Here is a 25,110-nt window from a genome sequence, read left to right on the forward strand (position 1 = left end):
CCTCTAGAAATAATTATGCTCCTGCTGTATACAAGGACCTTCTCTTAGATTGTCTCATTTAACTCTTACAATCCAGACACTATTTCTTAGATGAGAAAACAAACCAAGCAAACTTAAATCTGGAGGTCAGAACCAGAATATTAGGCTCTTTGGGATCTTAGGAAAAGCAATTAAAGTATTCTCCATGTTGGATCCCTTGTGAATAGGAAATATTTTCCTTACTATTGAAGTGTTCCACTGTTAATAAAATAAAATAATAATAATAAAAGAAGTAAATAAATAAAAATAATAAAATAAATGTTTTCTATAATACCCTTAGGCTGCCTGTGGTGTTCACATACATCAGGAAAGAAAGGGGAAAAAAATGAATAATCAGCTGGGTGCCATGGCCTGTGGTTGGTCGGGGGCTTTTTCTGAACCCAGAGAAGGAACACGAGGTCTGCTCCTTGCTGGCTGCTGATGGCTGGCTTTACGCTGACACACACCTTGATGTCTATGAAGGCCACTCTTCCCCAAGGTCTTTGTTAAAACTGCTCAGTGAGGGCAGGAACCATGTCTTGATTCATAAGAAGGGGAGCACTCCACACCCTAACCCATCCCCTAGGAGAAGCTCTCCTTGTGGTCCCTCTGTCACCCCATAGGGAAGACTGACTATCTGTGAGTTGGGTTCCAAGCATCTATTACAGTGCCTGCGCCAGCAGATGGTGCTGGGGAAATGAGGTTCAATTCAATTGCGTAGCGGTTGACTGGGCTTTTAGATGGATTTCCAAAAACCATGCCTGAATCCTGATGGGAGATGGAGACATGGGCTGGAGGAAAGTCTGGGGCCATGAAGCAGTACCTGCAAAGCGTCCACCTGCAAAACCCCGGAAAGAGAACAAATGCTTACTGATCCGAGTCCAAGTGTGTCCGGGGCTTGCACACCCCAGGGGCTCCTGTGCACGTCCACAGCTGGAGGTGTGCACTGGTCACACCCAACACACAGTCCTGGCTGTGGGTCTCACTCATTGTCCCTTCTGCTTTCAGACTTTACAGGTGATCTACCCCTACACCCCCCAGAATGATGACGAGCTGGAGCTGGTCCCAGGGGACTTCATCTTCATGTCTCCCATGGAGCAGACCAGCACCAGCGAGGGCTGGCTCTATGGCACCTCCTTAACCACTGGCTGCTCTGGACTCCTGCCCGAGAACTACATTACCAAGGCTGACGAATGCAGCACCTGGATATTCCATGGGTAAGCAGATGCAGACCTTCTTCCTGCTATGGCAGACGTGGAAGAGGTGGTGGGGAAACAGCCTTGCTCCTGGGCACACAGGACAGCTGTCACCGTCAAATGGGGTCCATGGGGAAGAAAGCTCTTCTGGTTCCAGAGGTCCAGAAAACACAGAGACAGGAGGCACTGGGGGAAATGGGAAGTGGATTGCTTTCTTCACTCTGCCTGTCCCATTTGATGTAGTTGTCTACCTGGGATCCTAACCAGGGACAAAACCGGGCTCCTTGGGGGTTCACCTCTTCTGGCCAGCGTGTAGTGTCCCCACCAGTGGTAAGACTTCTCTGCCTTAGGGCCCCTGCCTGTCTTGTTCTGGGTCATTACTAGAGTGGGCTGACTCCCCAAAGCAGCTACAAAGATGGCTGCCATGCCAGCCAGACCAACAGTGAAAGGAGTTTGCAGGTCAGGCACTGTGACCATATTCGCCTGCTTGGTGACACTGAGCAAGTCCTCAGACTTGGCACATGTGTGCTTACATGGCTCAGACCGTGACCTAAGGTAAGGAGACCCTGCCAACGTGGAAATAGAGCACATGGCCCCCTGACAGCTTCCCACCTGTCCCTTACTGCCGTTTCGCCCTCAACCCATACTGGGCCCATGGTCAGCGCGGACTCTGCTGTATGGGCTGTTTCATCCCACTAGAGAAAACAGAAACAAAAGACGTGTCTTCTCTTTCTTAATCCAAGCATCTCAATGTCAGCCCTTCCCTGGCATGCTCCGGGCATCCAGCCACGGCGTGCCTGCTGGCCTGTTTCTCCTCCCTGTCGTTTCCACCACGTGCAGACGACTGGGAGGCAGAAGCCCTGAACAAAGACCATCACAAATGAGAAGCAGACAGGCATGGCTTCAGTGAGCGTTTTACCTGGAAGGAGAACGCAGAGGTTCCCTACTCTGGTGAGCAGCAAGCACACAGACTAAACCCCAAATGGAAGGAACATTCTCCTTCTTCGTAACACCTCCCCACACACCTCAGCAGTTCCTCTTCCCTGCAGGGAACCCTCCACTGCATCCCGTAAACATCACTCTTTGGTGGTGCTAATTAGGGAATCAAAGCTGCCTTATGTTCCCCAAATATTTGCTTTTTCAGAAATGTTTCTGAAGAACAAAACACATACTTTGGATTTCCAAAGTCATCGCTTTGTGCCTATCAAAATGAGTAAAGCAAAATGCAGTCATGCGCCACGTAACAGACCGCATAGACCACAGGGAGTCCCTTTAAGACTGTGTCCCGGGCAACCTCGTAGCCATCTTAGCCTGCAGAAGCAGTCTGTGATGTTCACACAATGCTGCAGAGCTTAGAGCACATCCCCATTGCTAAGTGACACATGACTGTGTGAATGAACTGAGACCTGAAAGACTGTTTGCCTGACAAATCACAGCCCCAGATCCCATTCTTAAAAGTAGGGCTGGAGCAGGCATTGTGGCACAGTGGGTTAAGCTGAGGCCTGGGATACCTGCAGCCAATAGTAGAGTCCCAGCTACTCCATTTGTGATCCAGCATCCTGTTAATGCACACGCTGGGAGGCAGCAGATGATGATTCAAATGCTCGGGCCCCTGCCTCCCATGTGGGAGACCCAGATGGGGCTCTGGACTCCTGGCTTTGGCCTGGCCCAGCCCTGGCTGCTGCAGGCATTTGGGGGAGTGAAACACCAGATGGAGTATCTCTCTTTCCCCACCCCCTATGCTGTCGCTCTGCCTTTCAAATAGGTGAAATTAAAATTAACATTTTCTAAAAATAAGAACTTTATTAATTATTTTTAAAAATAGGGTTATATGTGGGTGAAGAGTATACATGAGAAACCCTGCTAACCCCTTTCTGATCTCTCCACGCAACCCCACTCTTCCCTAAGTTAGAACGCAGTCAAAGCATGGACAAACCTACGTGACCTGGAGCAGTGGATCACAGGGAGGTCTGCATGTCAACTCCTTTTATTCTGAGTGATTACTAGTGATGTTAGTTCCCTGGCAGCCATGTCTGCAAGTAAGCTGCCAGCTTGCACAGCCAGCTCTGCTGCTGAGAGTGGGGAAATACTGGCGTTCAGCGCTGGAACGCTGTCATTTGAGTTTTGATTCCAACAGTCTTGGATTCAAGCCCTAACTTTCCATTTGCCAGCTGCAACACCTTGGCCAAATGACAGGACCTCTGTGAGCCTCTGTTTGCTCATCTATAAAATGGAGATAATAATGCACTTACCACGTAGGGTTATGAAGACAGCGGTAAAAGGGCTGGCTCAGCTCTCCGCGGTCAGTGTTGGGTATGCAACAGCCCTGAATGCAAAACACCCATTAGTGTTAGGATTATTTCTTTCTATCTCATGTTTACTGTCCCCATTTACCTGCTCATCCAATCCAATGTCTCTCCCACAACATGATCCTGCAGATGAGCTGCACTGTCCTATCTATATTTAATCCCAGAAGCGGAAGTGACTCAAGCAGGCAGAACCCAGCGAGACAGCCTCAGGGTGCTGGAGCTGTGAGCTCCTGGCTGGAGGGGAAGTTGCACAGGGATTCAGGCAGAAAGCAGGGACACAACCCCCTGCTGTTCAGTTCTGAGTCCCTCCTAAGAATGGCTTTCTCGACATCCTGCTGGAGTATCTTGCCTGGCTCTGAGAAGCCCCAGTTACGTCCTCTGCCATGGGGTGAGCCGCCCAACCCTCTGGGCTCACCATAGGCCCACTGTGTTCCAGGGAGGAGCCAGCATCTCGCCAGTGCTTGGAAAGAGGTTCTGGGTACCAGGCTCAGCTCCCTCCCTCCCTCGCTGCCAGCATGAAGTGTCTGCCTATTGTCTTATTGGAAGTGACAGCCCAAGCTGTCTCAGAGTGAGTCAGGTCGCTTGATGGCAGTGACAGGGTGGGAAGGAGGCTGGCGTTCTCCTTATCAAGTGAGCTCTAGGAGGGAGGGAAGGGGTCCTACTGGTGCCATCCCAGCTGTAATAAAGTGAAGACACGGGAGCCATGTACAGCAGTTTGTCAGCATCCCTCCAGAGCCAGCCATCCTAAACCCTGAAGCTTTGATGAATCAGACAAGAAAGCTGGATTGGTTTTAATGTCTGATGTTTGAGAGGATATCAGTTTAAAAGAAAGGAGAACAGCTAGCTTATTAAGCTATGTGCGTGGCACAAGATTTCCTTGGGCTACACGTACTCAAAATTTCCCATAAAAGGTTTCATCTGGCTGCACATCAGACTTACTGATGCAGCTTTGTTAAACTACAATTTCTATCCAAAATGACTGAGTCACAATCTATGAGGGGTAGGGCCCAGCGTGAGTACTTTTTAAAAGTCCCATTAGGTACTAGGGCTGAAAATCGCTTCCAGTGTATAAGGTTTCTGACACCTTTGTTTACAAGTGCAATTAGTCTGGGGCCAGTATTGTGGCATGGCAGGTTAAGCCACTGCCTGCTTGACACCGGCATCCCATAGGAGCATGGGTTTAGCCTCAGCTGCTCCTCTTCCAATCCAGCTCCATGCTAATGTGCACTTGGGCCCCTGTACCTACATGGGAGCCCCAGTTGGAGTTCCAGGCTCCTTGCTTTAGCCTGGTCCATCCCTGGCTGTTGCAGTCATTAGGGGAGTGAACTAGCAACAAATGGAAGATCTCTCTCTCTCTCTCTCTCTCTCTGCCTCTTGCTGTAACTCTGCTTTTCAAATAAAAAATTTAATAATAAATAAGCAAATAAAATTAGTCTATCATTTTTACTCAAAAAAGTCTACTTCTTAGAGTAACTGAATGCTCAAATATTAAAATTATTTAATTTTGGAAAAAAAATTTTTCCTAACAACCAGTTAGTTTCATTGTGTTGATGAATATGAAAAATTATTTTCCAAAATAAAATATGAATTATTCTTTGTTAGAAATGAATCATCTAGACCAGGTGCTAACCTGGACGGATTACTGCTGAGTCAACACACACGACCCAGGCCTAGGCTTGGCAAACTGGACTGTGCGCAGGTGGTAAAGGAGCGAGGGCTCTGAAATGTCAGTGCTCCCCCTGGACTCCATCCAGTGATAGCGGGTCTTTGGATTTGCCCAGCAACCATCCTTAAACAGCAACATTCATTAGCTACTGCTTTTTGGAGATCGTACTCTTCACCGTAATGTAAAAGTGGCACATTTTAACTGCTTCCCTTGCAGCAGGATCTCTCTTGGGCTTTGTGCGTTAGAGTGGTTCAGCCCGAAATGAGAGGTCTTGGCTCGCAGCTCGGAACATCTGCTGAGAACAGTCTCTTCTGGAATAATTCTGTCTTTAATCATCTTGGAGGTGCTGCTGAGATGGGGAATGGTGTTTGGAGACTGAAAAGGGTAGAATAGGGGATAATGGCCATGAAGTTTTCTTGACCATCAGGAGCCATGGGCAAAGTCATGGAGACAGTAAAAATCTTCCCTCTCATTCTTCACTTCAGATGGAAATTACCATGGGAAAGATGAAAGGCAGCAGGAATTGTTTATTTCTTTTGAACCAGAAAACTAGCTGGAAACAGTGGTACATAATTGATACCTCATTATTCTTTAACATGCCTTTGGTGCCAGCATGCCTGTGGCATCCCAATAAGCACAAAATCATTGGACTCTCTCCCTACCCAAAGGGAAGAATGTGTCTGTTCTCAGTGCAGAAATCCATCTCCTCCTAATTTATTAACTGCAAGGCTTCAGTAGGAAACAAGGTGTCCCCCTCCAGAGGTGACCTTAGCACAGCCCAGAACTGTGTGTGACTCCCACGCTCCTGCTGAGCCCAGGATGAAGTGTGGATGACTCTGGGCCAAAGCAGTTAACATCGTCCTCGTCTTCCTCTGCAGTTCGTACTCCATCTTAAATACAACATCATCCAGCTCGCTCACCTTTGGGGACAGCGTATTGGAAAGGCGGCAGTATGAGGACCAGGGACTGGGGGAGACGGCAGCCCTCACCATCATCTGTCAGCCAATGCAGGTAAGCGATGTCAGCTCACACCCTGCAGTCTAACCAGGGAGGGTGGGCATTGCTCTCATTGTCCCCAAAGGGTCCCCGGTCTCCTAGGGAGGACGTCTCTTAGCTAGGGAGACGTAGATGAATGATACTCACAATAACCATTAGCACTTGCGTCTAAGCTGGTGAAGAAGGTTCTTCCCCAGAGAGAAGCGAAGGATACTTATCTCTAATAGGAATAATGTCCGTGCTTTTATCTACAAGGGTACTTCCTGAAGTGGTGGGGAACTGAAATTACAAGTTTATTTTGCTGCAAGAAGTATTGAAATCTATGCATAATTTTTGTCAGAATGCATAATATCCCCAAACTTGTGGAAGACCCTTCTTATGCATAAATTTCAAAAACTTCTTCACCAGAATAAACTTACCTTTTCTATCGCTACATCCTTTTTAAGTACCTTTGTATTTTGAAGCTTGTTGTAAAGATTAAAGGAAATAATCAAATAAGATCATTGGTACAAGAACTGGCATGTAGTGAGTGCTCAGTATAAGTTAGCCTTTGCAAGAAAGGTTGGACATGCAAGGGGTGAGGGAAAAGTGGTTGAATAGCCAACAGCAAATTAAAAGCTCAAATGTGTTGAAGATAAGGACTGTAGGGTACTTTCACTGGAGCCCAGGGTTGGAATTAGGGAACAGCAGAAAAGAGACATGGAAGCTGACTGTATCAACAAGCAATGTAAAACCTGTAAAAGGCACAGAAGCCAAAGTCGTTTGGACATGCCTCTGGCCATCCGTGTCTACGTCATCATCCAGAGCTGTCCTCCCAGAGTCATTTCTGGGGACACCACAATGTATGGGTCAGATGACAGCCCCCGTGTGGTGGTGAGCATAGGCAAACCAGCGCCTCATGGCTGGAGCAGACCCAAAGGACTGCGTGGGCCGAGCCACGCACCTTAGAGGTAAGACAAGAACATTGCAATCATAGAGGTGCTCTCTCCATGAAGTTGATGCAGCATCCACTTTGTGGGAGGAAGCATCTCACTAAATGGCTTGTCTACATGAAGGGCTAATTTTACTCTGAGCTGTAACTCACATGGTCTTTATGCATTAGCCTGAGGGTGGTTCAAAAAATTCATGGAAAGTGGAAGTAGAAGATAAGTTTGTTTCAGTTCACAGTTTTTTAAAATCCGTGTGTGATGCTTTCATAACACGCATGTTTCGTGAACTTCTTGAAGACTCCACTTATTGGCTGTTCCTACTAACAATTGCAGCCATGCAATAATAAGAATACAATTTTCATAACCCTTCTTGCTTCACAAAGCTGTTTATCTCGTGTGAGCCTCCAAAAAACCTGGGAGGTCTCTGGGATGCGACTTACTGTCTTCATTTTTACAGACGAGCCAACCTACATCCAAGGCACTTGAGGGACTTGTCCAAGTCATGGCTTGGCAGATCTTGTACCGAAGCTCAACTCATTGGGAAATCGGCTCCCATGTTCCCTCACTCTAAGCCTTTTCTTTCCCTGTAGCCTCTCAGAGTCAACAGCCAGCCTGGCCCCCAAAAGCGATGCCTTTTTGTGTGTCGGCACGGAGAGAGGATGGACGTTGTGTTTGGGAAGTACTGGCTGTCCCAGTGCTTTGACGCCAAAGGTAAGGAGTGGGCCGGCCTGCTCAGCGGAATATACCCAGTACTGCCTCTAGGGGGCAGAGTCAAGCTACATTTATCTAGAATAGATGGAGTCATTTACAGGTTTGTGTGCTGTGGAAAATGACTAATCGGTAAATCCTTCCTGATGGTCTTGAGTTTAGGGGAAGTGGTTAGTGTTCTTTTTCCCACTCCAGAAACTGGGGCACTAAGTACTAAAAAAGGTAGATGTCTCACCCACAATCATATAGCGACATCAACCTCAGAGACATGTCACGATTCTGTGGCCAGGGTTGCCTCCATTAAATCAGTCCAGCTCCTTTGGCGTCACGCTCCCAGGAGCAGCATTTAAGATGGGGAGGGTCCATTAGAGTGCAACCTGCTCTTTAGGGTCTGCTTGTGATTGTCACTTAGAAACTCTGTCTTGTCACTTTTGACAGCAGAATGGGAGAGTGGATTCTGAGTCTATCCACCAAAGAAACTGTGTCAGCCTCAATACGAGCTGACAGTTGGAAGGAGGGGGTGTCAGGATCAGCACGGGGAGTCTTGGGGAAGCAAGAAATTCATGTCGCCTTGGTCTGCCCTTTCTTTTCCAGGCCGCTACATACGCACCAACCTGAACATGCCTCACAGCTTACCTCAGCGGAGTGGTGGATTCCGGGATTATGAGAAAGACGCTCCAATCACTGTGTTTGGATGCATGCAAGCGAGACTAGTGGGCAAGTGTCCCGACGTGACTGCCATGCCCTTCCTGGCTGCTACAGAAAGACTAATCCCCATGGGCATACAAGACACTTCCTGGGGGTTTCTGTAACTTCCCTACAACTAACACATGTCCTCAATGCTAAAGGGATGTATTGCATAACCGTTAGTTTCAAGACCCTGGGCTTAGCACTAGCATGGTTAACCAAAGTGAACAAACTGTGGTCCTTATTGAGGAGTGTATGATCCAGTGATGGGGAAATCAGGCTGGGTTTAGTGTCATCACTGGTGTAGCAGACCAAGACAGCAGCCACTGCCAACACAGCTGTAAGAAGGCCAGGCAGAGCAGGAGGAGGGAACCCCACAGTTGCTGAATATACAGGGGCCAACTACTATCCAAAGAAGCTCTGGTCTTTAAAGCTGCATTCCATATCTGCTATGCAGGACCAGGCCTTGTCCTGTTCAGTCATTTAACAGATATTTATTGATCATTTCTTTTGTGCAAGGTACTAGGCCAAGTGCAAGCCCCCACCAGAGAAATGAACCTGTGTAACTATCATACAATGTGCCTTTCTCAGTCACAGAGTTCTGCACGTAGTAAGGGAACACATACCAAAAAAGACACGAGGAGGAAGGGAGTGGGCTGGGGCCTGAGGTAGAAGTGAGCTGGGCAAGGAAGGAGGGCGACGCACTCGGAGAAAAGGACGACCTGAATGAAGTTTCAGAGATGGGAGGGTCAGTAGTGCGGGGGAAACAGGTGTCTTGTCTCTGGGCCTAAATTGTGAGGCAGGCCAAGGATGGGGCTGCAAAGTTCGATAAACCCAAGCTCACGGAAGACCTTGATCACTCTATTCAGGTGTTTGGACCTCATCCAGCAGGGAAAAAAAAAAAAAAGAAGTAGAAACCAAGATGAGAATGTTGGAGGATCACATGTCGGGATTTACATCTGGTATTCAAGAACAGAAGAAGTTGAGAGTTTTGGCTAACCAGAATTAAATTAAATTAGAGGTGTGATCCTCACCGTGTAAGCCTCTCAGCTCTAGATGGAGGTCAGAGAGGATCCCATTTCTAGGTGTCTCCTAGATGGATGTTCTGCCACCTGTTGACATCAGAGAAAAGAGAAGGAAAAGGCCGGCACTGCAGCTCACTAGGCTAATCCTCCACCTTGTGGCGCCGGCACACCGGGTTCTAGTCCCGGTCGGGACGCCGGATTCTGTCCCAGTTGCCCCTCTTCCAGGCCAGCTCTCTGCTGTGGCCAGGGAGTGCAGTGGAGGATGGCCCAAGTACTTGGGCCCTGCCCCCCATGGGAGACCAGGAGAAGCACCTGGCTCCTGCCATCGGATCAGCGCGGTGCGCCGGCCACAGCGCACCAGCCGCGGCGGCCATTGGAGGGTGAACCAACGGCAAAGGAAGACCTTTCTCTCTGTCTCTCTCTCTCACTGTCCACTCTGCCTGTCAAAAAAATAAATAAATAAATAAATAAATAAATAAGTAAGAGAAGGAAAAGACAAGAAGGAGTCTGCTGGTTGGCCCCTTCCATAGAACCCCGGACAGGGGGCTTTGTTGGGAACAAGGCTGACACTGCTGGCTCTGCACGAGCCCCCGCAGCGTTACAGGGGCTGTGGGCGCCGCCTCAGCGGAGGCTGGTTAAGTGCATCAGACTGATTCTCTTGGGCTTCCTTTGCAGGTGAGGCATTGCTGGAGAGCAACACCGTTATTGATCACGTCTATTGCTCCCCATCTCTGCGCTGTGTCCAGACTGCACACAATATCTTAAAAGGTAGGACTCGCAGGCTGACACAGTGAACTAGTCCACCCGCTGTCTCTTGGCAGCCCCCACATCTAGATTAACTTGGCATCTTAGGACAGAAGCCAGTTGAGAGCTTTGAATCTGGAATTTTTAGTAAGCATGCCCGCAGAAGATGACCAACCTTGTACATGTCCCCAAATCCTACTCAGGCAGCATGTGCTAGATAAATGGAAATACACTAATAATATTTTTCTTGAGATTTAAAGCTCCCTTGCATGAGTTGCAAGCTTGCAAATATCTCTGTAAATAAAATTTGATCATTTCTTTGCTTTTAAATAGTCGAGTAGTTTTCTACTGCTCTGATCCGTCATTTGCCTCTGGTTAAAGCAGAAATGGCGTTCCTGGAAGTCCTAATTGTCTTTGTTTCTCCAGTTCATTGCCAAGACTTTAAAAGCATCATTACTGTATAGATATCCACATTCACCCTGCAATCCGTGGACGTTTGAGTTTCAGAGTTCTCTGTTCTTATTTCACTGGAGGGAAAGCTGAAAGAAACAGAGTTGGACTGAGTACTTGTACAAACAAATGAGCCAGCAACAGACAAAGCAACAAAGAATTTGGCACTGAGTATGAGCCTTCAATTCTTTGACCTTAAGTAAACCTTCTCTTCACCACCAGAGGCATTTATTTATATATTAAATTAGTATAGAATATTGGAGCTAGGTGTAATACAAAGAGAACTAAGCTAATATAAAGGGACAGTCCTCACTTTGAGGGTGATTCCTCTATGATAAAACACAGGACTTACGCTTTGGTACTTGTAAGTACTCGATGTTGCATTTTCTGAGATAAAATGAATACTCTATGTGATACTCAAATGCAGTGTGAGCTGCTGTAGAGTAGTGCATGCTAAGAGACCGACGTTTCGTGTTGAGACAGTCATGGAAGTTTACAAGGAGGAAGTGTAACAGAGAATTTAATAACTTACATGCATAATGACTTGTGGGTTTTTTCTCTTAAATAAAAACACCACTTAAAGCTGGTATACACCCTGAAGGTGTGGCTGGGGTATTAATCCTATGTGTTTGTAATGCAAAAATTAAAAACCCTTGTCAGGGGCTATAGTGTAGTGGGTTAAGCCTCCACCTGTGGTGCCGGCATCCCACATGGGTGCCAGGTTGAGCCCCGGCTGCCCCACTTCGGATCCAGCTCCCTGCTGATGGCCTGGGAAAGCAGTGGAAGACGGCCCAAGTGCTTGGGCCCCTGCACCCACATGGGAGACCTGGAAGAAGCTCCTGGCTTCAGACGGGCCCAACCCTGGCCGTTACAGCCATCTGGGGAGTGAACCAGTGGATGGAAGACCTTCCTCTCCACCTCTCCCTCTCTCTATCTGTAACTCTGCCTCTCATATAAGTAAATAAATCTTAGGAAAAAAAAAAACCCTTGTTAAAACCTACATGCTTTAACTTTGCTTTAGGTATATACAGCATCCAGCAGGAAAGAGAATAACGGTGCTTCCTTCATTGTCACTTTATTTTACTTTTAAGGTTTACAACAAGAAAATCTCCTTAAGATTCGTGTAGAGCCAGGCTTGTTTGAGTGGACCAAGTGGGTTGCCGGGAACTCCTTACCAGCGTGGATACCGCCATCAGAGTTAGCTGCGGCCAACCTGAGTGTGGATACAACCTACAGGTAACCCTCTGAACTGCTGTTTCCCAAGGCCAGCAGGCCAGGCTCATGAAGGCGATGAAGGGCCAGACATGGGCAGGGGCCCACGCTGGTGGAAATCAAATCAAGCTGTAATTGGAGAAACCACACCTAAGGATAAGCCAGCATTTGCTTATATTTATCATTTGCACGAATTATATCCCAAACCTGACTGTTCTGCACTTCCCTGACTTTATTATCTCTGTCTCAGTGTAATACTAAAACCATTTTGCATTCCAGGAACATGCACCAGTTCATGATAAAGCAGTTCAAAAATTTGTTGGACACTAAAGGGGATGTGCCTGAGTTTTCACGTTAAAAAGCATCTTGAATTCTGTTTATTTTCTTCCTTTATTATTGCCATAAACCTAGAATATAGACAAGCCATTTTCATACAGGAGTTCAAGGGCTTGTCCAAAGTTGGGTATTTCATGACTACATACAAGAATTATACTTGTGTCTTGACTGCGGACCACTAACGTTTACTAACCATTTTCTGCAGCCGGCCACTGTGTAATCTGCTTCCTGGTCTTCTCATTCCTATCTCTTTGCTTTTTCCATAAAGCCAGACTGTCTGTGCTGGGATTAAGAAGAGTTTGTAGATTGCTCATAGATGCATAATCCACAAGCACACAATTAAAAATTAACCAATAATACGGGTCAGGCGTTGAGCCTAGCAGTTATGCCAGTTAAGTCACCGGCATCCTGGAGTGGCTGAGGTTGAGATACCACCTGGGAAGCCTGCGTCCTTTATCAGAGTGCCTGAGTTAAAAGTCCCAGCTCTCTCCCCATTCTAGCTTCCTGCTAATGCACACCCTGGGAGGCAGCAGGTTCAAGTTGTTGGATCCCTGCCACCCACGTAAGAGACCTGGGTTGCTTCCCAGTTCTCAGCTCCCAGCTTCAGCCTTGCCCACATCCATCATAAGCATTTGGGGAGTGAATCACTGGGCAGAAGCTCTGTGTCTCTGCTCTCAAATAATAAATGATATATATATATATAATTAACCAATAAGAATATAGTTCAATTAATTATCAAAAATCTACTCAGGCATTTACAAGATCTCTTTGAGGAGAGATAGATCATAACAACTGCTAAGAACCTGGAGCACATGGTACTTGATCTAGAGGGTGGTTGCCCATCCAAACCTGGGGACTGTGCTAGGGGGCTCTGCAGGTGCGACTAACAACATAACAGGTCCTGCCGGCACAGGCAAGAGGTCTTTCACTCTGTTCTCTGTCCATGTCAGGCACTGAAATCCTTCACAGATTCAACTTAAAGGGCTAGAAGTCAAAGGCAAGACCTGAGCAGGATCTAGATCCCAGCATCTATTTCCTTCTGCACTTACACAGACTCACACATTGCGACTTCACCTTGAAATGACACCTTGGCCCATTCAAAGGGGTCTTTGGTCTTAGTATGGGGGAGATCCTGGGAGGCCAGTGACATAACTGACAATGGAATTGGATGAGATGTGCAGATGGGAAGAGAAGAGAGAGAACAAGGAGGCACAGCATTACAAGGGTGATCCGTGTTTCCACCTGTCCCCCAGGTGTTGTGAGAGTCACAGGAAGTTTTCTAGGAGAAATATGCATGCCAAGACAGTGTCAAATTAGAATGACTTTCTTGCACATACAACAGTGCCTTTCCTCTCTGTATGGCAAGTCCAAGTGCACGGAAGGGCAACCTTGACCAGAACACTGTCACAGCTGTCAGTGTGGAGGCTAAGTTTGTGGGCCAGGTCTGAGACGCAGGCTCTAAGACTTGCTAGTGGCACGAGCATCGTCAAGTCAGCCCTAGCCTTCTAAACTTCTGAATGTGTCACCCAGAAACTCATAATTTACAAAAGCATTTTTGGGAAGAGGATCCTGGAAGAATGCAAGTAGGACACTTGCTCAGAACATGGGACTCCTGCAGCAACTATTTTTAGTACTAATAGTAGTAGCAGTTGTAATGTAGTTGCCTCAAAATGCCATGTGAATCCAGTTTAAGAACTCACCACCACTTCCCCCAGGCAATAAACACCCAGCAATGAAAAACAGAGTTAAGAAAACAGAAAAACTCTATGGCATGCTTGTACTCAAAAACAAGATAAACATCTCAGACCAAAAACAACACAGAAAAGTCATTGGAAACAGGCAGAGGCTGACCTGAGGGCGTTGGTAACTGGTTCACCAGGATGGGAGCGCCTCCCTGGATCCTCCTCTTCAATGCCTCTGTCGATTGTATCATAATTATCATTTACAGCCAGAGCCACCCATCCCACCTGCACAGAGAGCTCCTCAAGGGTTCCCTTCATCTGTATTCCCTGGGCTTCTCCTAGTGCCAGGAGCGTGTGGTCTGTGTTCACAATCAGAAAGAAATGGAAGAAACAGATCAATATTATGTGAGTCTGCCAATCAGACCACACATCTGCTTTTCTCACCTGCTGTTTGGGACAAGTGTTTGATACAGTGGCTAAGACACTGCTTGGAACTTGCACTTCCCACACTGGAGTTCAAAACCTGGCTCCACTCTCTATTCCAGCTTCCTGCTAATGCACACCCTGGAAGGCAGCAGTGATCGCTCACCTAACTGGTTCCTCCCTGCCATTCGCCTGGAAGACCTGGACTGAGTTCCTGGCCCCTTCCAGCTGGGCTTCCAGCTGGCCCAGCCCCAGCTGTTGTGGACATTGTTTGGGGAATGAACCAGTGAACCAGCAGAAGGGAGATCTCTCTCTATCTCTCTCTCTCTCTCTCTCCCTTTCAAATAATTTTTTTTAAAAAACTGCTGTTTATTATGTATACGTTTTCTGAAGAGAGGCTTGCAAAATCCCTGATCATCTAAACCAGTAGAAAGAGTTAATCTTTGTTTCATATTAGCTATATGACTAAGACCATTTGCAAACAGTAAATTAGTTCAACTGCTGATGTGTTGCCCAGTGGGTGTAACAGGCACTGGATGTCTCACTTTTCAACAGGTCGCTGTGACACGACAGGCATAGCTTTTATTTCTAACATTTCAACCCCATCTTCATGTACTGGAAATGCACTTCCCTGACTCTCCCTTCTTTCCAGGGAAATGGGTAAACAGATAGATGAGAACTTTAGAAAGGTCCCGAAAGAAAAGTGGAGAGTGACATAAATTGCTTTGGTCTCTGAATCAAATTGTTTTCATTTCCTTTGTTCATTTTTCTATTACAGACCTCACATTCCAGTCAGCAAATTAGTGGTTTCAGAATCCTATGACACTTACATCAGTAGAAGTTTCCAAGTAACAAAAGAAATAATAAGCGAATGTAAAAGTAAAGGTAGGTGCCATTATTTTGGACTCCATATTTAAATATGTGATCATTTCTCCATCGTGGTTAATTGGCTGTTCAAGTGTTTCAACTCGCTGTGGCACACTAGCTTAGTAGGAAAGAAATATATCTGTGGCCTCTCCTCTAGATGTTTTCATATTGAATTTGTGATATTCTCTGAGAACCTTGCACGCTAGGTTCAGTTTAGATTCTGCATGACAGCTAGTCATCTCGTGAAGGGGGTTTGCTATTACAAAGTCTGGATGTTTGTGAGCCTGGCCCTGATTTGCCTGCACTTGATCCAGGAGTCTAGACATCACGTACAAACTCACCTGGACACCCACCGTCCAAAAGTGTCCTTAGTGTCAGGCTAAGTCTGTTTCCAGCTGTGTTCTAAACATTTAATGATATATAGGAGGATTGTTCACTGTGGATGTTAAGTTACGTATTTATATCCATAGAGCAAACACTGGGATTATATACATGAAAATGGTAACCGTGGCTAGCCCTGGGCAGCTGTACGGTAGATGACTACCTGGCAGTTATCACTCAAGGCGCTCAGTTCCACAAAGATGTTCTGTCAACGGCTAGTCTCTAGTGCTTACAGGTCTACAGTGGCAGCATTTAAAACTGTGTGAGAGGGGTGGCACCAGGAGCGCTGTGGCTATGCAGCAGTTCTGGATCTTGATTGCAGAGCTTACACAAAGCCACACGCATGGGAGAGGTGCGTGGAACTGTAGATTCCTACTCACACGAGTGCTTCCCAAACCTAGTGAGATCTGAGCCATCAGATCAGTGATGGTGTCAGTGTCGGTTCCTGGTTTTGCGGCTGTGCCATAGGTCCAGATGTAAGCTGGGTGAAGGGTATACAAGCCCCCTTTGCTATGTGTGTACATGTGTGTACATGTGTGTGTGCATGTGTGTGTGTGTGTGTGCGTGTGTGTACAGTCAGTTCTCTGTGTCTGAAGCCTCTGCATATGCAGACTCAACCAGACCTGGATGGAAAATATTCAGAAAAAGTAGCACCTATGGGAAGTGGGCATTTGGCACAGCAGTTAAGACTCTACTCGGATACCTCCATCCCTTATTTGAATGCCTGGATTTGAGTCTTGGCTCCACTTTCAATTCCAGCTTCCTGCTAATTCATACCCTGAATGGTAGCAGGTAAAGGCTCAAGTACTTGGTTCCCTGCAACCTACATGAAGACCAGGATTGAATTTCTGGCTTCTGGCTTTGCCTGGACCCAACCTGGCTGTTGTGGAATTTGGGTAGTGAACTAGCAGATGGAAGATTCTCTCTCTATCTCTCTCTTTCTCTCTCTCTCTCTTCTTTTCAAATAAAATGAAAACAAATAAAAGCCTTTTCAAAAATAACATTTGTACTGAACACATACAGATATGTTTTTCATTTTTTCTTGTCATTATTCCCCAGACAATATACCATTACAACCATTTACATAGCTTTCACATTATATGAGGCACTACAAGTCATCTAGAATGATCCAAAGGATGTGTGTGGGTTATATGTAAACACTGTACTGTTTATATAAGGGACTTGAGCATCTTTGGGCTTTCATGTCTGTGAGGGGTTCTGGAACCAGTCCCTCTCAGATACCAAGGGACAACTGTATATACAAGGGGACTTAAAACAAGTTGTAAAAAAAAAAAATTTTTTTAAATCCGTGCTTATGAGGAGTCTTCAAAAAGTTCATGGAACATGTGTATTATGAAAAACTATGTATGGTTTTTAAAAAATTTTGCACCACAATGAGCTTATCTTTTCATTCCATTTTTCTTCATGAACTCTTTGAAATATTCCTTCGTTGACAAAATGTATCTGTCTTTGTAGAAACACTCTTCCCATTTCCTGCTTTCTTCCCCAGGAAATAATATTCTGATTGTGGCCCACGCATCTTCCCTCGAAGCGTGCACCTGCCAGCTTCAAGGCCTGTCACCTCAGAACTCCAAGGACTTTGTACAAATGGTCCGCAAGGTAACGTGTTCTGTGTGTCTGGGGCCCGCAGTGCTGTGCGGTCTGGGACAGTCAGCACCTGGTGGTTCGATGAGCTCTCTGAAGCGCATGTTTATGCTGAGCTGTGAAGGCTCCTGTATTGATTCACTCAACCAGGATCTACTGAGAGGTACTCTGTGTAAGCCACTTTATCAGCCCCTGGACAAGAGAAACGGATGTGTTAGAGTTAATTCATGCTTCTGAGAGCTAACCTTTAGGAAGTTGCTAAGAATTCTGAGCAAACTGTGTGCATTTCCCTGAGGAACCTTGAGTTGGATACACAGTCTGAGTCCAAAACACAGCGTCTGAAAGCTTGGCTGGATGACAGGGCCTAGCAGGTGGTCCAGGGACAGCCGCCAGTTACAATGATCAGGCTGAGCAGCACACCCAGGAACCGGAGAGGCGGACCCCCACAGCTGGATGGGGGAGGCAGACCCCTACAGCTGGATGGGGGAGGCGGACCCTCACAGCTGGATGGGGCTCTTGGTGCCTCTGGCTGAGGCTTCCCATCAGCCCCCTCCCACACACTTCCCTTCAGGCAAAGCAAACAGTTTCTTTCTCTGCCACCAAAGAACCTGATTCAAAGTCAATTGCAATTCTCTTCTCCTTTTTAAAAAGCTTATTTATGCATCTGCTCTTCCCTGGTGTCTGTAAATGGCTGGAGGGGAGAGATTTTTGTCTTGTTTATGAAGGCAGCTTTGGATGTGTACAGGAAAATACGCTTTGACATTGCCATGACAACTGAAGTTAGCGAGAGCACAGCTTCCTCTTTGTCACAGATCCATGTGCAAAAGCAGAAAAGGAAAACAAAGGATACAGAAGTGAAACAAATTTCTTAAATGGGATCATCTTTTCCATTGTGTTCCTGTCTCATTTCAGAAGTGTTTGGGCTGCCTTTCAACGTGATGGGCAATTAGGAACTAACTCCTGGCACCTGAGAGTCGCGTTGCCTTCCCTTACCTGAGGCTTCACTTCCTGCAGTTTCAGCTGCTTGCAGTCAACCATGGTCCAAAAATTCAGCACCAGGGCCCCGGCATCATGGCGCAGTGGGTTAAGCTGTCTCCCGCATCCCACATGGACGCTGGTTTGAGTCCCAGCTGCTCTTCTTCCCTTCCAACTCCCTACTAATGCACCTGGGAAAGCAGCAGAACTTGATCCAAGTACCTGGGCTCCTGCCACCCAAGTGAGAAACCAGGATGGAGTTCTAGGCTCCGGGCTTCCGCCTGGCCCAGCTTGGCCATTGTGGGTGGCCATTTGGGGAGTGAACTGGCAGATGGAAGCTCTCTCTCTGTAACTCTGCCTTTCAAATAAATAAATGTTTTTAAAAAAAAAAAAAAGCACAATACAGTAAGTTACTCTGAAAGAGAGACCACATTCACATAGCTTTCATTATAGTACTATTACAATTGTTCTATTTTATCATTAGGTATTGCTGTTAACCTCTTACTGGGCTGAACTTGGAAATTAAACTTTATCATAGGTTTGTGTAAGGAGACTTCAAAAATTGTGTGGAATAATTGAATTAAGAGATACATACATTTGTTTTGGTGTAGAATTTTTTTTAAAGATTTATTTTATTTATTTGAAAGACAGAGTTACAGAGAGAGGTAGAGACAGAGAGAGAGAGAGGTCTTCCATCCGCTGGTTCACTTCCCAGATGGCTACAACAGCTGGAGCTGCGCCGATCCAAAGCCAGGAGCCAGGCGCTTCTTCTGGGTCTCCTAGTCGGGTGCAGGGGCCAAGGACTTGGACCATGTTCTACTGCTATCCCAGGCCAAAGTAGAGATCTAGATCGGAAGGGGAGCAGCCAGGACTAGAACCGGCGCCCATATGGGATGCTGGCGCTGCAGGCTGGGGCTTTAACCCACTGGGCCACAGTGCCGGCCCAATGCAGAATTTTTTAACCCTTGCGTAGTTTTTCCATAATAGGCTTTTTCCGTGAACTTTCTGAAGCCTCTGTATGTATCGGAACAAGCTCAGTATACTCACAGGGTTGGGTACTACCTGCAGTCTCGGGCATGCGCGGAGGGTCTCGGAACATATCCCTGTGGAGAAGGGGGAAGTGCTGGCTACATTTATGTCCACTCTTCTCCCACCCTGGTAGGCAGCAGTCTCTGAACCGAGACTAGGTGCAAATCCTCTTCAACATAAACACCCTTCCCTCTCATGTATCAGTTTTATCCACGTCACTTTCCTGCTTGCTTTTTGAAGAGGATGCATTTCGAGAAAGCCTGTTTTGATTCCCAACTCATTCTCCAGGGCCGCCTGAGGATCTCGGTGACTAGGGAAAGTGAAAGCATTAAACTCTGTCTTCTTGTTGCCTCTTCCTTGCTGTTCTTCAGATCCCATACCTGGGCTTCTGCTCCTGTGAAGAATTAGGAGAAACTGGAATATGGCAGCTGACAGACCCACCCATCCTTCCTCTGACCCATGGACCAACTGGGGGCTTCAACTGGAGAGAGACCTTGCTACAAGAATAAACTACACGCGTGCATTGAGAGAAGAGGCCTTTGGAAGACGTGTGGTCTTGTGTCTTTAGTAACAATGGAAAACTCCACACTGCACTCTAGGCGAACAGCTCAGAGTGATTTAGCTTATTTCCTTTCATGCTTAAGGTTCCTAGGATGAGGCTGTGCAATTGCGAGAAAGACTTGATTCAGGGAAACAGAATGCATGCTCTCTGGACTCTTGCCTGGCTACCAAGGCTTTGGAGAGCTGTCCGCCTGCACTGGGGCTCCTGCTGCAGCAGGGCGTGTCGTCCTGCTTCTGTCTCTGCACAGAGTAGGAGCCTCACTGCCCCACGGGGAGCTGGCAGCCTACTCTGTGGAGGGAAGCAAGGGGAGGGAGAGCATCCGAATCCAGCTGGGGGAACACTGAGGTGCACTTAGGGGACAGGATTTTCATTTGAACTCTAGTGTCCAGTTAGGCAAAGCCAAGCTGAGGAATGCTCCTAAGGTAATTAGCACCCACCCCCTGCAGAGCATCATCCTTCGGTTGCAAATCCAAGTTCTACCCTCAGTAGACCCCATAGAGCAGTTTTGCTGGCTCAAAACACCTGCTTGATGAGGCTCATGTTTACCCTGGTGCCACCACATCTCCTCCAGAGCAGCTGGCACTTCTTGCTACTGGCCTTTCCCACTTGCTTCTGTCTGTGAAATGGAGACAAAGCATTTGTGCTCTCCAAGGTACTTTGGACCCTCAGGAGGAAGATAAAATAAAGGTGTGAAGTATGCAATGGTAGGTGCAGAGAACTTACGAAATATGAAGGGACTTGGAATGACCTCCATTGTAGCCTAATCAGCTACAGCATCTCTAAAATCACCAAGATTTGCGTATCCGCGCCCCTAGATGTAGACTATGTTACCTGGTTTAAGGATGCTGACATTTGGAAAAAATGGGTGTTTGAAGATGAATTTGGGTAAGCAAGAGGCTCATTCTGTGCAATATGGACATCGTTACCAACCTCATGTAGACTTACAGTACCTGTCCACCTTAACAGGATGTCGACAGGTGCATCAGTTGTACCAGAGATGGATAATAAAGTCAGGGAACTGATGTAAATGATGACAGGCATGGCTGCGCTGGCTACCTGTGCTGTCGTCTTTGGTTTTCTATTAGTAATTTAAAACATATAGATAGGGCCCATTGAGGCAAGTTGGAGATCCACATCATGTGGTTTCTCAATACATCAGCTTCCTGCATTGAGAGGGAGTTCATATAAAAGAAAAATAAATGACAATCAAGCCAAAAGATCAGTCCTCGACGTCTATTTAGTTACATTCACTAGCCAGCTATCGGTAGCCACCGACAAGGGTCTGCAATGGTTTAGTTCACTGTGTAGAGTATGTGTGCAAAGTGAAATCCCAGCCATGAAAAGGGAGCATTAGTTAGCGTAAAGCAAATCTATATATGTGTAGCAACACTGAATAAGTTTCAAAACCCAGACACATAAAACATAAGATCTATAAAAATAGATCCATGCTTGTATCTAAAACTGGAATTTGAGATGCCTGGAAAAAAAGAGGAAGTAAAACGATGCTGGCTGTATGTTAATCAGCAAAAGAAATACAGCCTGTATTTCCTGAAAGTCACTTGGAGAAATATGAGGGTACTTCAAAAAGTTCATGGAAAATGGAGTTAAAAGATAAGTTGATTTGGTGCAAAACTTTTTGAAATCCATGTGTATGAGGAATCTTCAAAATGCTCATGGAAGTGCATTTAATTAAAAAAAAACATGGATTTAATTAATTCCATTTTTTCCACAGTCTTTTTGAAGTACCCTTGTAGGTGTTGAATTTTACATTTTAAGAAACCAATCGCAATTTCTTCTAGCACTGCATAAACACTGATCCAGCTTCTGTGTGCAGAGTGCTGAGGTGCTAATATGTGCATTGCTGTTTTCACCTTAATATGGGGTGGGAGAGGAGGAATGGGGGAAGTGCCACGGTGAAGCTCTTGAAGGTCACGTTGGATGGGTGTGTAATCAGCACACTCTAAGGCTTACTGGGCTCACCAGGAACCATAGTGGTCTCTGCGTGCTACCAAAGAAATGCTTGAACGCATCACATCCGCTTTCCTTAAAACAGTAGCAGTGTGTTCTGGGCAGTGTGTGCACCCACATAAAATAGGGTGTCCTCCCCGTCTCCCTCACTGTCTCGGCCCAGCAATGACCTGGTGCATTAGCCTCAGCCTAGTGTAGACACAGCATGAGGCAGTGGTCTGTATGAACTAAAGGAGGCAGAGATCTGAAATAATCTGGATAACTCAGGTGGAAAATCCTGAGTACAAGAAAGAATTTATTCCTCTACTTTATTTACTCAAAGTGCTTATCAAAATGGCCCGGATGGTACACATCCACACTAAATTCTCATTGCCTATTAAAAAAAAAAAAAAAAACTGGACTCCAACTGAGAAAATCCTTGGGAAATCATGTATAGTAAAATCTACAGCTGTATTACCCGATTGCGCGTTCATCCAAAAATTCTACGTTGGAGTTAAATCTGAAGCTGAAGCTGTTTCTGTTTGAGCTACTGGGGGAAGAAGTGAGGAAGGAAAGGAAAGCAAACAAATGCCAGATAAAAAGAATCAAATGGGTTTTTTTGTACAGAGGAATTTTTCTCCAGAGGTAAAAAGTTATTTACAATACCAGGTGAAATGAAATTAACTAAAGGATTTAATCTGGGATTGAAAGTCTGGACCCGGTTCCTGCTCCTGCAGGTGTGCCGCAGCAAGCCACTAATGCCCCGGTATTATTCATAGATGGAGCTTTGTTTTCTGTGATTTTAAAATGCGGTATGGATTCCTCCACGGAGGAGAATAATTGGCACATTTTAATGCACACACTCGGGGTTTCATTTTCCCAGGCTCTCGTCACCATCTCTGCATTGGTAGTGAGGGGCCTGCTGCTTCACCCGGGTATGGAGTTCAGTGACAGTGTTTCCCATTACATTTAGATTCATAGAATCTGAACGGCTGATTAAATGGCCATCTGATGGCTGACTGACGGAGGGGGGCTATTTTTCACCCTGTCCTGAAAGGCTTGGGAGGAGTTTCTATTTTTTATTTTAATTATACTTTAACCAAAGAATTATTTTAAAGTAACCTTATATTTGAAAGATGATTTTGCAAAATGAATAAATCAATAAATCAATCTTCTGGAGTGACATCAGTTTGGTGACTCATTGTTGATCATGTCCTTGTTAGTGGTAGTTGGACCCCATGGAGGTTGTCTTCCCATTGTGCATGACATCACCATACATGTATCCTTTCCACTCAAGTAGCTGTATTCATATTAAAATGAAGCCTTTCATTTCAATTACCCACTGGGAACTAACTGAGCAGCTACAGGAAGAGAAGACCCTATCTCATGGCCTTTCTTGAAAAGCTTCCCAGGGTGGCAGAGGGAGGCACTCCCTAACCCAGGCACCCCGCGAAGCTGGTGTTTAAAAGCAGTGATGAATTGCTCTTTTGAATGCACTCTAAGTAAAGCCCGTGTTAGAATACAGATGAACCTCCCTTCAATTTTCACAGGGACCAGCACAGTCCACTGTACTGAATCGGCACGAATTTAGATAATGAGGTACAGGGTTATTTGCATTTAAATTGTAATCCAGCACACGTGTGAGAAAGCAGAGGCGCTAGGCTAACAAGGCGGCCTCACGGAGGGGTGGGACTGGAGGAAGAAGAGGGTGGGGCAGAGAGGGATTTTGCATCTATTTAGGTTAATGTTCGCTTTGCAAAGGCGATGGGAGACATTTTGTTAGGTGATGGTGGATGCTTTTCCTTTTTAAACATAGGATTACAATTGGATTTGCTTCTCTTTAATACTTCAACATACTGAATTTCCCTAAGAAAATGACAGCTATAATGAAAATCCCAGGGGAGGGGGGAAAAGATTGCTTCTAAATGAAGAGGAAATATCTTGGTTTTTAAGTACATGTAATTCTAGGTTTGTTGTATGTAGGTTTAAAATTATAGTGATGAGTAGTCAAACTTAATAGACAATCAGTTCTTACAAACATTTTACATGGTACCACTTAGCTGCCATTATTCGCACAAAAAATCAGAATTTTGCAGCTGTTCAGCTGTCCGTGGACTTGTGCAGAATGCGTATGAAATGTCTAATGGGAAACGTGCAAGGTTCTTTCTTTGACTGCCGCTCAAGATGGAAACAGAATCCCAAAGCATTTTGGTTATGCATAGAACCATTTTAAACCCACCGTTTGGGAGAGTCATGTTGGTTTCTTTTTCATTTATAAAGCTATTGTATGATTTTTTTTCTATGTGATTCAGGTGTATTTATTTGAAAATAGGTTTGTAACTATAAAAAAGAAAACCACACCTACCTGTATTGCCAAACTCCTTGTAAATGTGTGCCCTCCTGGACGAGACCTCTCCCCTCTTGATACAGCTATGGCACCATTGTAATTAGTTCATTCCATTCCAGGAGCACCTCCGTTTAAATGGCTCATGGATGATTTAATAAAGAGAAACCGTGTCCTCAGTCAATCCAGAGTGCTCTCATATTACATTCTAAGTGGTCTCTATTCCCATCATGCTTTCAGATGTTACTGTGGTCATTATTACTTCCAAAATGGCCATTAAGAGTGCGATTCTTCTCCCAAAGGGCAGTGGGGCACTTGCCACCGATGGAAGCGGATGGACCCTGTGCTTCCCTCAGGTCAGGCTTCAAGCTTCCGGATCACCCAGACTGGGAGGTGAAAACCCACCCAGGAGTGAAAAAGCAAACATCAGAGAACTTTCACTGCCCCGTGTGCAAACACAAAGTATCTTTCCTTGTACCGTCCTAGGTGCCTCAGGGCAACCCCTGCAACAAGGGGCAGAGTAAGAGAAAAGCATATAATGTGTTTCAGTTTTACAGACATGGGAGCTTTCATAGGACGTGGAGGTCCAATCAGAGAGGAGAGCAGACCTGAGAGTGATGCCAAGTGTGGAGAGATGAAGGAGCAAGGGGTATGAGCTTACAGGAGAAAATTCAGCAAAGCCTGTTGGTTCCAATTCTCCTCTGAGCCCCTTCATCTTCAAAAATAAGGGTGTTCTGTTCTGGGTACAGGGAGGGCACCTCTCACATGAGGGTCTTCTGATCTGCTCCAAGGGGAGGCCAGAGTCCTTCCTCTGTAGGATTGATGGCCCACTTCAGGGAAGGAGGCCAGGAGGCCAGGGCGAGCTTCCTAATTCTGTCATTTTCTCAGGTTCCTTCAGACTAAAAAGCTCCAGATGCCAAGGTACCATATTTTGGAGTGGAAGGGCCTGAGCCTATTGGAGTTTTCCCCCTTCACCACTGCAGAGAGGGCAAGCCCAGCTCAATACAGTGCACACACAT

General features: G+C 46.1%; 1 protein-coding gene across 3 annotated transcripts in view; it reads left to right on the plus strand.

Annotated features, from left to right (window-relative positions):
- UBASH3B (ubiquitin associated and SH3 domain containing B) overlaps positions 1-24,275 on the plus strand; it is a 145,733-nt gene extending 121,458 nt beyond the window's left edge. For all 3 annotated transcript variants that reach the window (XM_008260390.4, XM_070047431.1, XM_070047424.1), the window contains exons 6-14: positions 1,027-1,235; positions 6,068-6,200; positions 7,705-7,825; positions 8,417-8,539; positions 10,210-10,302; positions 11,820-11,964; positions 15,160-15,266; positions 17,140-17,249; positions 19,610-24,275. In XM_008260390.4, coding sequence (XP_008258612.2) covers positions 1,027-1,235; positions 6,068-6,200; positions 7,705-7,825; positions 8,417-8,539; positions 10,210-10,302; positions 11,820-11,964; positions 15,160-15,266; positions 17,140-17,249; positions 19,610-19,747 — 1,179 coding nt within the window. In that variant the 3' untranslated portion in view covers positions 19,748-24,275. The remainder of the gene's footprint in view (positions 1-1,026; positions 1,236-6,067; positions 6,201-7,704; positions 7,826-8,416; positions 8,540-10,209; positions 10,303-11,819; positions 11,965-15,159; positions 15,267-17,139; positions 17,250-19,609) is intronic.
- The last annotated feature ends 835 nt before the right edge of the window (positions 24,276-25,110 follow it).

Source organism: Oryctolagus cuniculus, chromosome 1 (genome assembly GCF_964237555.1).
Source record: "Oryctolagus cuniculus chromosome 1, mOryCun1.1, whole genome shotgun sequence".
Lineage (NCBI taxonomy): Eukaryota > Metazoa > Chordata > Mammalia > Lagomorpha > Leporidae > Oryctolagus > Oryctolagus cuniculus.